Raw genomic sequence first — 13,019 nt, forward strand, 5'->3', positions numbered from 1 at the left:
TTCAATTTGCATAAAATTAATATACAATGCAGTCAGTACTGCAACAGATGTTATAGGTGGAAAAGTTTGATGGCATTGCAAAAAACATCTGTGCAAATGATAACCGATTTTAATTCCTTTATAAACAATAAATGAATTTTTTCCATATAAAAAAATTAAGCCAAACTCTAACAAAACCTAATACGTAAACTTGTCATATTTGTTTTTGATATAAACCTATTGAAAAAGGCACCATTAGAATTTTATCTTATTACTGCGGGGCTTTTCAGCGCCATCACCAGACTTCTAGCTAGTGCAAATCACCTTTATAAATGCCGAGGGATGCATATTAATTTAAAAATTTAATTTTGATAATTTAATCTCATATGACTAGAAACAGACAAAGTATATTTTCTGATCTGAAAAAATACTGCTTTTTTCTGATGAGTAATAAAATAGTAGCATAACTATTTACAAATCTTTAACACAGCGGTGTTCTTTCTCATAATAGCTTGCAATATTTTGTTAGAGATCTGCAAGGTAAGAGCATCTTAGTCTTGCAAGCAGTCAGAGCACAAACTGGTATTTCTGAGTCTTGACTAAGGGACAGCCATGAACTGTCACTGATGTTAATGTAAAAGAAGTTAACATATAATTTATAGCAGCAGAGTAGGTTCATAAAACTCACAAAACGTCACAGAAAGGTTAGAATACAAAGGGGAATAAAATCTTAACCTTGAACGAAGAAGAAAGTGAATAAGAGTAAGCAAGAATAAAATATTGCACAGATGACAAAGAAGGAACACATTCAGCTAGAGAGAATGGTCTACACTTTAGGCAGTAATTAGTTTTATTAAAAAGCCTTAAGAACTCACCAACACATGTAGGGAGTGAATCATTCCACTGTGCCAATGCATTTGGTACTGTATCACATCTAATTGCTGTTGACCCATGGAGGATATAGCCTGGATTGCACTCAAAAAGAACCAATGACCCAACTGCAAATTCATTTCCAATCCTTTTTCCAAATCTCGGTTCAGGCACAGAGCTACACTGTGTTGCACTTGTTCTTGGAACAGCTGCAAATGTACAAACAATTGTGTATTCTTAATTTTAGATTTGGTGGAGGAATACAGATTTTGAACCACAAATATTCAAAGTGACTGGGAGAAACGTTATTTGCCAGTTAAGAACATTTTCATAATCCCTAAATGAATCTTCACACTATAGATTGCATACTTTTGATGCCCAAGTTACTGACTGGAAGAGCATAGCACTGATATCCTTGCCAAGATTAAACACAATGCTTAAAATCCACACTGAAACCTTTTCAAAACAGCACTGAAAAGAAATACTACTATGAAATATTCAGCTAATACATGATTTCAAACTAACATTTCTATGTCAGATAGATATTTACATTTATTCCTAAAGATTTCTAAATGTGTATTCTGATGGTCAGATCAGGATTTAAATGCAATGAAAGAATGAATTGCAGTTGCAAGTCCTGATGTATAACCATTTCTCCATTTGACCCATAAAAAGGCAAATAATGTAAACCAAGAGAAGTATCTTAATAACAGTAAGATCACTGATTCACTGACAGGTAATAACATTTATTCATATTTAAATTGAGAGATAAACCAATTTGAGCAGCCAGATGGATCTAACATTAGTCAACCAGATTAGCAAACAGTAACAGCTGCTTTGTATAACTGTCTTTTTAAATACGGAATCTCTCTTATGCTTCTTAAATATTTGATTTAAGCTTTAAAATACAGATAAAAGAATGGTCCTAAATATTTTTCAAACACGCAGACATAGCGAAATTTGCTATATTGTTAACAGGCTATTACTTTCCTCTACATTCTCAGTCTGTTCCTCTCTGACAATTCGCAATTTGTGATTAAAAGAAAAAATGCACACATTTTCCTGGTTTGTCTCACCTTGATAAACAAAATGAAATCCTTTAGCTGTTATTGGTCCAACTGAAGTAAATCTAACCGTAATCTGGTTACCTGAGCTCAATGGAAGGGATTCACCTACTCAAACAAAGCAAATACAAAGCTATCATAACCACTTTTTAGTAAAGAAGCATTCAAAATACCTGTCAACATCTTTGCAGATAGAAATAACCCTCCCAAAACTCTGTCTGCTTCATTAAACTTTGCAAGATATATGTCATTTCAATGTCTTATGTTGTCAGTATTATATTGTTCTAGAAAAGGGGGACTAAAACTCATCTCAGTACTTGGGAATACTTGTAGGTTTTTTCCTTTACAAAAAAAACACAACAAAAACCCACAAAACCCCATACCCCTTGTAATGAAGTCAACATGCACTTATCTATACAATCTACTCAATTTTACTTTGCTAGAAATATATGCTGCTTTCTCTTTAAAATATGTAATACATATTTCCAATTGCTTGCTAGATAAAATTTGTAAAGGTACAAAGTAAAAAGCCGAAAACTCTTGCTATAATAGCTAAATATCAGAAGAAAAAAAAAATATTTCATTTTATTTATTAATGCAAAGAGTTTTCAGTGATTAGGCTTTTATTTCAGAATCCCAATTCCGTGTATCTGCCTGAACTGAATCTATGAAGACATGACAATAATTTTTTTTTTCCTGACTACGCTGTCTTTTTAGGTTCATAAAAAATAAATAATAGTTTAATGACAGTTCTATTAAAGGATACCTGAATGAGATCCTGAGAGAGAGGATAACAAAGATGACTGCAGAGTCGGGCCATCGTATACTTCAACTACATCATGGAGTGATGTCTGGAAAAAAACAAACTGGCCAAAAACCACTAACCAAACAGGAAGGAGAAAAAGCAAGAGGCAACAATGGCCAAAAAAAGAGGGACAGAATGAGAAAGGAAAAACAAATAAACAAACAAAACCAACAAACAAACAATACATACATTAATACATTGTTTTAAAAATATTTAAATAAAAATTTACATTTACTATTTGCTTTCTTTGATCACTTAATTAGCTGTCCTGGTATTTAAAGTTAGTTATTTTTCACACCATTACAGCAGTAAATTGATAAAAATGTCATTCTGTATATATAAAAGAGACAACAAATGTACACAAACCATACATAAACTTGTTAAAAGAGTCTAGTAACAAGGAAACAAAACCATTTTTCTGCTGTTGTATATACTTTCAAATTCTCTGCTTTCCCCCACCCAACACAAATCTATATTCTCAGTACAATGTCCTCCTTTACAATTCTAGGTACAGTGCCATATATTGTGTTTTATTAACTAATTTTGTTGACAAGCCTCTGTAAGTTTTACTTACCTTGGAATCTTTTATTTTTCTTAAGAATGCTAACATTCAGTGCATCTTTACCTTTGTGAAATAAATTAGCAACTGATTTGAAGCAACAATACTTTTGGAATACATACACTGAATCACAAAAATTGTTATTTTTTAAAATCATGCTGGAGAACAACTCAATGCAAGAAATCTTTGCACTTAAGTTCAAAGGTCTGTGCAGCACATTCACATCACAGTTTGTACTTTCAATATAAGTAAACAGTGAAAAGAAAAAATAATTGTTTGGGTTAATTCTGGCCCTAGTACCTACAAACCATTTGCATTCTAATTTTATCACCACTACTAGCAATGGAGGGGAAAAGGTTATTGGATATTATACTCATAAAAAGTTCAAAGAAAAGTAATTTTACAAATGTCTATGAGACACTTCTGAAGATTTTTGTCCATTTTTAGGAAGAACCATGAGATGCCAAATTTTTCCTCCAATCTCCAGAAAATCAAACATTTATGTTTTTGCTACCTCAGCTTATTTTTAAAATAATATTTAGCTGTATTCAAGTCTTCTCTTTTCTGTTGCTAAAGTTAACTAACAAATTTAATCCAGCTAATTCTTTCTATCACATTTGTACTTTTATCAAATCTTATTTTCATACTCATTGAATGTCATTTTGCCATTGAGCCAAGTAAAGATCCTTGTGACTTCCACTGCTATTTCCCGTTTCAAATTAAGTTGCAAACTATGTCTGGAAAATTCAGGCAAGTGCTGAGGCATAACTTAACAAGCACACACATAGCTATTATCAAGAACTGTATCCTTGGAAAACTGCAAAAATAAAATTGATAAGCTATATTTGTGTTGTAATGGGTTATTATAAAACACTTACACAGCAATTATACCATAGAGTGAGCCAAAATCAAAGGTCTGTTTCTATAGTTCATAAGTATTTCAAGATTGTTGTTGCCTACAGCTTTGTCTTAAACACCTTCCTGTCTAAGAGTGTAACACTGAAGAAAGTGGACAAATATGTGACTTAAAGTTGATGATTCTGGAAAGAGAAAGGTCCACATATCATTCATGTTAACTGTTTTTTCACTATCAGTCGTGTATTTCTTAATAAAATACAGGTAAAATCTGAGAAGGTAACCAAAAGTTATCATTGCCTTAAAATCAAATATATTATGAAGAGATTTAAGGTGATTAGTATGGCTGAGACATTACAAATCACTGGCAAATAGGTCCTACTGGCAGAAAGTGGTTAATATGAAACAGCAGCAAGCTCAAGTACAGTTCATTATTCCTGTCATTGTCTATCCCATTTGGCATGTGATTATTCTGTCTATTTTCTTAAAAACAAACCATAGAAAACATAATTTGAAGACAATGACAAAAATATCTGCTTCAAAATTAACAACAAAAAAAGATAAAATACAAAATTAGTATCCAATATAATCTGCCTTTGGGAAACTCATCAAGAATTATTACCAAACAAAGATCAGATCACTTTAACTGAAGACTTTGGGGGCTGATATATGTTCTTTAAAATGACGGATGAATAAGTATTCTCTAAAGAATGACTCAACACTCAATCATTTGTTATCCCTTGTCAACCATCATGGAAGACTGAAAGTCACTTGCCCAAACTTAACGTCTAAAGTTGGGCTGCAAATTATTCCTGAATTTATGTTCATCTTGGCCTTCACTGCTTAGTGGCAATGCTATTTAAAAATAAATATCCTTTTACCCTGTATTTTGTGGCTTAACATTTTGTTTAGATATTTATGTGTCTTTTATTTTACAAGATCAACAATGCTAGGCTATCCAAAGAAGCTTTTCTCTTGGAATTTTCCTAGTTACAATGCTAATTTATGTATTTCCTCAAAAATAAACAGAATACATTTTTATGCTTTTTATACTTCTCTATTTGTGTGATTTATTTTTCTTCCCTCTCAAAATTCCAGGCAAACTGTAGTATTAATACTGTCATTAATTCAGGAAATTCAGCAAATCCATTAATTCAAAATACATCAGTACAAACAAGCTCCCTTTTAACCAGGCAAGAGCTAGACGGGAGAACATTCTGTGACTGTAAATGTCCAGGTGTTACTATAGCCTTCATCACTATAACATCTGGATAATTTTAATGAGTTTGGAAAGCATCTAACAACAGATGGAATTAACACAATATGGTTGACTGGTTAAAAATTTCATCAAAGAATTTTTGGTTTCATTTTTCAAGTGAGAAATAAACATGTATGGAGCTTACTTCAGTCTTTTAGTTGGTCTGTTTAAAAAATAAGTAAAAATACTAGTATAATTTAAATAGTATTAGATTAATGAACAATATAGTCTGTATGATTATGATTATAAAACCAAAGAATAGCTGAGACTAGAAGCCTCCAGAGATCATCTAGTCTAGCCTTCTTGCTCAGAGAACAATCATTTAGAGCAGATTGCTCAGGCCCGTGTCCAGTCAGATTTTGAATATCTCCAGAGATGGAGGCTCCACAGCCTTTCTGAGCAACATATTCCAGTGTCTCATCTCCCTTATAGCAATAGTTCTTCTCTTTAAAGGGAATTTCCTGTGTTTCATTTTATGCCCATTGCCCCTCATTCTGTCACTGGGCACCACTGAGAAGTCTGGCTCTACCTCCTTTGCTTCCTAGGTATTTATACACATTCATGAGATCCCCCTGTGCTTTCTCCAGGCTGAACAGTTCCAGCTATCTCAGCCTCTCCTTATACATCTGATGCTTCAGTCCCTTAATCATCTGCATTGCCCTTCACTGTATTCCAGTATGCCCACGTCTTTCTTGTGCTGGGGAGACCAGCACTGGGTACGCTACCCCAAATGCATCTCACCAGTGCTGAATAGGGGAGAAGGTTCACATCCTTGAAACTGCTGTCAGTGCTTTGCTGAATACGTCCCCAGGAGGTTGGTGGCACTCTTTGCCACAAGAGCTCATGTTCAGCTTGTCATTGATCAGGACCCTCAGAACCTTTTCTGCAAACCTGCTATTAGCTAGCTGGCCCCCAGTCTGTACTGGTGCACAGATTTATTCCTCAGCTGTTTATTTCCTTTTGTTGAACTTCATGAGCTTCCTGTCTCCCCATTTCTCTTAGCCTTTGAGGTCCCTCTGAATGGCAGCACAATCATATGGTGTATCAGACACCCTTCCAGTTTTGTATCATCTACAGACTTGCTGAGAGTGCACTCTGTCCCATCGTGTAGGTAATTTATGAAGATATTAAACAGTACTGGCTGCAGTATTTATCCCTGGGGTACACCATTACCGACTAACTGCCAGCTACCCTTCATGCTGCTGATTATAACCCTCCAAGCTTGCAAGTTCAACCAGTTTTCAATTCACTTTGCTTATCTAGTTGGTACTTCATCAGTTTGTCAACGAGGATGTTATACAAGGTTGTGCTGAAAAGCTTGCTAAAGTCAAGTTAGACAACATCCAGTGCTCTCCACTCAACCACCAAGCTAGTCATCTTATAGTAGAAGGTTATCAGGTCTGTCAGGACTGATTTACCTTTTGTAAATCCACAGTGACTGTTTTCAATCATCTTCCTGTCATTAATATGTTTGGAGAAGGTGACCAGGACTATTTGCTCTATCACCTTTCCAGGTATAGGGGCGAGGCCAACTGCCCTGTAGTTCCCTCAGTCCTTCTCCTTGCCCTTCTTGAAGATAGGAGTGACAGCTGTCTTCCTGCAGACCTTGGGAACCTCCCTCAACTGTCATGACCTTTTAAAGGTAGCACCACCCTCAGCACCCACATCTGTATCCCATCAGGTCCCATGAGTCTGTGTATGTCCAGTTTGTTTAAGTGGTCCCTCATCTGGTCCCCCTCCAAGCCATCCTTGCTCTAGACTTTTCGCCTGGTCTTAAGGGTCTGTGATTGCTCAAGGCTGATTTTCTGGTAAAGACTGAAGCAAAGAAAGCATTTAGTAATTCAGTCTTCTCTGCATTCTTTTCCACCAATGACCCCTCCCCATTCAAGAATGGACCCACATCTTTCCTACTCTTCCTTTTGTTGTTGATATATCTGTAGAAGTCTTTCATGTCCCTTTCCAGATTCAACACTAGATGGGCTTTGGCTTTCCTAACCCCATCTTTGCAGTGGGTTTGAAGTGCCTATTCCTTCCAGGACATCTGACCCTCCTTCAACCTCTTGTACACTTCTTTTTTTATATTAAAGTTTTATCAGTAGCTCCTTGTTCATCCATGCAGGCCTTTTGCCACCTTTCTTGATATCCTGATCACTGGGATTGACTATTGGAGGAGGCGATCCCTGAAAATTAACTGCATGTTCTGGATTTATCTCTCCAGGGTCATGAACCATCAGATTCTTCTGAACAGATCCCTGAATTGCTCTAATTTCTGTCCCAGTAAAGAATTAAACTCAACTCAAAAGTCAAACCTTTACAGACAGTATATAATTGCCATTAACACTGTAGTGATCAAGTTCTATCTACCTGGGCAAAATATGTGCTTATGCCAGGTATCAGAGCTAAAGAAATACTTTGAATAACTTACATGGATATCAGCAGAATAAGATGAGCTGTCTTCCCTCACTCTAGGTTTCCTATTCGTACCAACGGGATGTCTTATGTGTGCAATGATTTATTGAACAAAGAAAGCTCTAATGTAAGGTCAAGTCCATTACTGATGTAAGTCCCTTGTCTTTAAGATATTACCAAAGGGACTGACATGGTTTAAGCATTGTTAATACATAAACTGAAATGCATATTTCATATAAGCCTTCCTGATGAAGCTCATATGTTTGCATCAAGACTGAATCAGCATTTATAATGATAGGTCTTAGTAACTGACAAAGGAAAAGGAAAATTGACACTATTCACTAAATTAGGGCCCAATTACCTCTGCAATTCTTAATATCTGTACATGTCTCCAGTCAGGAACTATTTCAGAATAGGTGTAAAAAAATCTCTTTCAGTCTGGCAAAGATATACATGGGCTATATCACGGTTGTTATTTTCTACAGTAACATCACTGTTTCTCTTGTACCAAATTGGTTTTGAAGAACTGAAAAAAAAAGCTCAACAAACCAAAACCCAGATAAAGCAATCCATTTGTTATGAATTATAATTTTAAATTGTGCTTGAGCATGGTGTTTTAAATAAATCTTTTCTACCATGTTTAAAATAGGTTTCCTCTGATTGTGCATGAAATGTTAAGGTGTTCACATATCTAATAGTTATGGTACGTCTTATTACAGAGCTAGAGGACTTCCTCAGAATTTGAAGTTACTCTGCAGAAGCTAACTTCTCATAGTTTCAAACAGAATTTCTGACATCAGACTAAACAATCATTCCAAAAGAGAGTTTTGCTCACAACAGCACAGAAATTTTATTTCACAGTGAAAAAAGAACCTTCCACTGATGACATCATCTCTTTGCTTATGATTTAGCTGTGATGTTTTTCCTATCATGTCTTATAAAGGAATTATAATATCCTATTTAATTTTTTTTAATAGGAAAAAAAAGCGCACAACATTGTTTAGAAGCTACAACCTTCTTTAAAAGATGGAAAGAGAAATCTCTCACTAGAGAAATGGTCTCTATGGTGATCAAAGATAACAAGTACTCACTAAGAAACAAGAAACGCTAACTTCTCATGCATCTTAACTCACAATTCTGGAGACCCCATTCACTGTGCTAAGTGGTGGATCATGGTCAGTCAGCTAAATGATAAACAACAATGGAGAAAAGTCATGCTTTAAATAAGCAGGGTTCGATAGTAGCAGAGATGTAATTTTTTTGAATGTTTCTCCTCTTACATTTCCAAACATTTGGTTGTCTGATGGTTACTGTTAATACATTCAGTCTACTCTGTGTCTGCAGCAGTAATCTTTAGTGATATCTATTAGATTTCTCTGTAATGGTTGACACTTTTCAGCATATGCTATAACAGGAAAAATATTAATTGTTTCTAAACACAAAGTAGAGTCCCTACTAGTAGTAGCCTGTTGGGTACATCTCAATTAATTTCAAAGCAAATGCCAGAATAAAACAGCTGTCTAGTGCTCCTGAACTTGCAAGCAGTAAAAATTAATTCCAACATTATAAGCCTGCTGGGTGCATTGCAGACTAGACGTCGAAATAAGGCTAGTGATGGGTTTATGTGTAAACCACTAGAAGACAAATTCTTACTGAGATGAGTAAGGGTAGGGAATGCTTATTCACAACAGATAATTATTAATAAGAGTGACTGAGCAAATGAAACTGAATGGAGTTGATATAACAATGATACAAAAAAATTAGGTCTATAAATAAAGTGAAAACAAGAAATAACTAAAAATTAAAAAGATGTTAAAGCTGCCAAAATGTTAAAGAAATGCATATATATACAGAATACACATAAATGTATCATCATATATGTTTTCTATAGCTACTGAAGTTATAGATTGCCCTTACACAAGTTTCTCAATGTATAAAGATATGACTATACAACACAAACCTACAGAAGTCCTCAAATATAACGGAATTGTATTTCAATACCATTATATGTATAGCACAAGTTTACTGTTATTAGCAAATTAAATATACTTGAATAAGGTTACATTTAATATCAATGGTCAACATAAAAGTCGTGGAGATTTTCCAAACCACACACAGATGTGTCAGCTAACTATACATTAGGCAAATTGCCTACATTGTAGGATAGGCAAATTAATGTGAATTTATATTAGCTCTTCACAATGTGTGTGACATGCACTACCGCCTAGTTCTTAATCTCGGTCTGTGGAAAAAAGTCTTTGATGAACTATCTGCCTTTCACCATGAGCTATCTGTGTTCCATGGGTAGTCTCAGCTGTTGTTCTCTCAGGTGGAGTCCTCCCTTTCCTGGCAGGACATCCAGAAGATAGGGAGGAAAAAAAAGAATAAAGGATCCTCTCTGCAAACAATTAACGGGTAAGGAAGGACAGAAAGAGTTCTGCTTCTGAAAGGTCTCACGTGCTGATTTCCTCCCCTGCATGAAGGCAAAGAAAATACCTGTTCCATTCTATCATCTCAGAGACACAAAAAGCAGGAGTGCACAGATCTAGATCTGAGCTGTAAGCCATACTCTGTTGTTCTTCCTTTGTTTTCCTTTTGTGAAGAAAATTTGACTGAAAACATGCTGGCCTGTCCTCTTTCCTGTTACTCTGTTCCTGCATTCCCAGATTAGGAGAGGAAGAAGGACACTGGAAGTGCCACATCTCATGTTTGAGAAAAGAAATTGTTTATCTGAATGCATGAAAAGACAATTAGAATGTGTTTGGGGACAGGAGATGGCACAGTTAGAAATACTAGAAGCTCAGAATGAGGAAGTTAAGTGAAATTACACAGAAAAAGCTACATGCATATTTCCCCACAAAAGGGCATAATTCCACATAAACTGGGAGAAAAGTGAAACTCAGGCCTTCTCCTGGAGCTAGAACAGGAGTGAACTCACCTAATTAACACTTCTCTTGCTTGCTTCCTAAATCAGAGAAGTTGATTACATTACATAAATTATCGTTCTCCGGCTTCAAACCCCAGTCTCCCTCTCTGCTTCTCCCTTTCTGCAGCTCACATCCCTCTCTCCTAGCCTGACTCATTATGCATACATGCAAAACCCTTTCTGGATCTGCAACAGCACAATAATAGAGGAAAAGAAGTCAAAATGGTACATTTTTTTAAAAATTACTATAATATGTTATGTTTATTATATAGTCTATTCTATTCTATTCTATACTGTTTGCAATAATAATAAATAATACTAGTATGTGGAATCTGCTATGTAATACAGAACACTGAAAGAAACACCACACCATATCATGTTCTTTTCTCTATATTGGTTTGTTTCAATTTGATTAAACTGAAATACAAGCATCTATTATTATAGATGTAATTGGTTTATTTATTCCTACAAAGAAAACCCACACCTGACCACTTTGACTACCTTTAAAGCTCTTAAGATTGATTGTATATCTAAAATGTTGAATTTATCTCATTTTGCCTAAGCTACCTAAAAGTTAGATAGTTCTCTGGGGTTTATTTCTTGAAATTTTTCCTGATGCGGAATGAATCATGCCCTGGAGGGGCCTATCTTTCTTCATTAACAAGAGTGGGAACCTGGACAACTAGTGTAACTTAGATACTCAATTTTTAGGTGGCTGAAGAAAGCTGAGATGAACCTCATCCATAATGTTTTGACCTTACAGACACAATTTATTTTTATTCTTGTCTTACAAAACAGCCTTTTAAAAACTTGGCTGTAAACTGAAGACCTGAAATTATATCCCACTAATTAAAAAATAAATATGTGTTAAATAAACAAATGTGTTTTTACACAAGCACAAACTGACATGTTATAACACGTCACGTGTCCAGCAATAGAAAATATTTGTTTCCTCCAGACTATGCTGTTTTGTTCTTTTTTTTAAAAGAAGAAAACAAGGACATATGTTGTGAAAAGGACAAGGGCAGCGTTCTAGAAGAGAATATGTTGCTTTTTCATCCAACATCAATATCAAATTATTCAATTGTATACTGACAGAGAATTTGTCTTTGATATGCACCATATTTTCTTGTATGTAATCACTTTTGAAAGTGGAAGAATAAGACTTCTCCAAAATTTACTTTAAAATATATAAAATCAGTGAGCCATTCAAATACTAATTATCTACTTCAATTAATAAGATTCAAGAACTATAACGAACAGTAAGTATTCAAGACAAAATAAATTGGCACAACCAGTAAGACAAGAAGCGTTAGACTACGACAAGGTACTGGTACTACAAGCTTTTAGTGCATTAACTGGCATGGAGCAGGGGCACCTCTAGCCATCAAAGAACTTCCCAAATGGTTTGCTAATGCTTGCTTTGTTGTGTCTTATTGGTGTATGTTCTTATCACGTACAGATCACATTCAGCTGCTGCTTTAAGGACAAGATGTTGGATATGATTTCATTCAATCTTATAACGTACAATGTGTAAACCATTAATCATTATTGAAAATACACTTCACAAATATTGCCTATTTTGGTATTCTGTTCAATATGGAGAATATTGTCTATACTTCCAGTCAAAAATCTGACTGAATATCAAAAACACTGATACATCACAGATTAGGCTGTTCAATGCCAACGTGTATGTTCTGCCACTTAGTTTTATTTAGTTCCTATAAAATAAGGGTACCAGAAGAACACTTAGAAAACCAGAGAGAGTAATAATAGGGCCAAAAGAGGGAAAACAAAGTACTTGTGAAAGTTAGCAAAAAGTACAGAAGAAAAATAGGTGTACAGAAGAAAAATAAATTATGAACCAAGACACAAGCATATACGCTAAACAGAAAAAAAGTAACACGACTACATATATGATGAAGATGACATTTTTTCTAGTACCTGTGGCATGCTGGCAAGATTTTGAATTCTTTATGGCTTATATTTTTTCCAATTAGATTATAACACCACAGTTAAAAAGAAAAAGGTCTCTGTTCTTGTGACATTTGCTTAAGACTTACTATTTTTTTCTTATTTTATTTTTTGGCAGAATGTCAGTCTCAAATTTTGAGTGAAAAATATACCTTTTCCTCTCAAATATTGCCAATGGTATTTCTAAACCAGGGAAAGGAGGTTGAAAGAGAGAGGAGCCCCAGGAGAACAGTTTGTCAAAAAATAGAGACTGATGGTTATAAGCAATAACCATATTTTATTTAATAGACTGAGAGTGAGTGAACAGACCTAGACCACTG

The 13,019-nt window shown here is 34.9% G+C and overlaps 1 protein-coding gene across 3 annotated transcripts in view; it reads right to left on the reverse strand.

Moving 5' to 3' along the window:
- CSMD3 (CUB and Sushi multiple domains 3) overlaps window positions 1-13,019 on the reverse strand; it is a 697,991-nt gene that overhangs the window by 135,490 nt on the left and 549,482 nt on the right. For 2 of the 3 annotated variants that reach the window (XM_086465684.1, XM_086465682.1), the window contains 3 exons: window positions 2,680-2,793; window positions 1,926-2,021; window positions 855-1,058 (listed from right to left, as the gene is read on the reverse strand). In XM_086465684.1, coding sequence (XP_086321810.1) covers window positions 855-1,058; window positions 1,926-2,021; window positions 2,680-2,793 — 414 coding nt within the window. The remainder of the gene's footprint in view (window positions 1-854; window positions 1,059-1,925; window positions 2,022-2,679; window positions 2,794-13,019) is intronic. The other variant, XM_086465685.1, reaches the window with a different exon arrangement.

Source organism: Leptosomus discolor, chromosome 5 (genome assembly GCF_034619465.1).
Source record: "Leptosomus discolor isolate bLepDis1 chromosome 5, bLepDis1.hap2, whole genome shotgun sequence".
Lineage (NCBI taxonomy): Eukaryota > Metazoa > Chordata > Aves > Leptosomiformes > Leptosomidae > Leptosomus > Leptosomus discolor.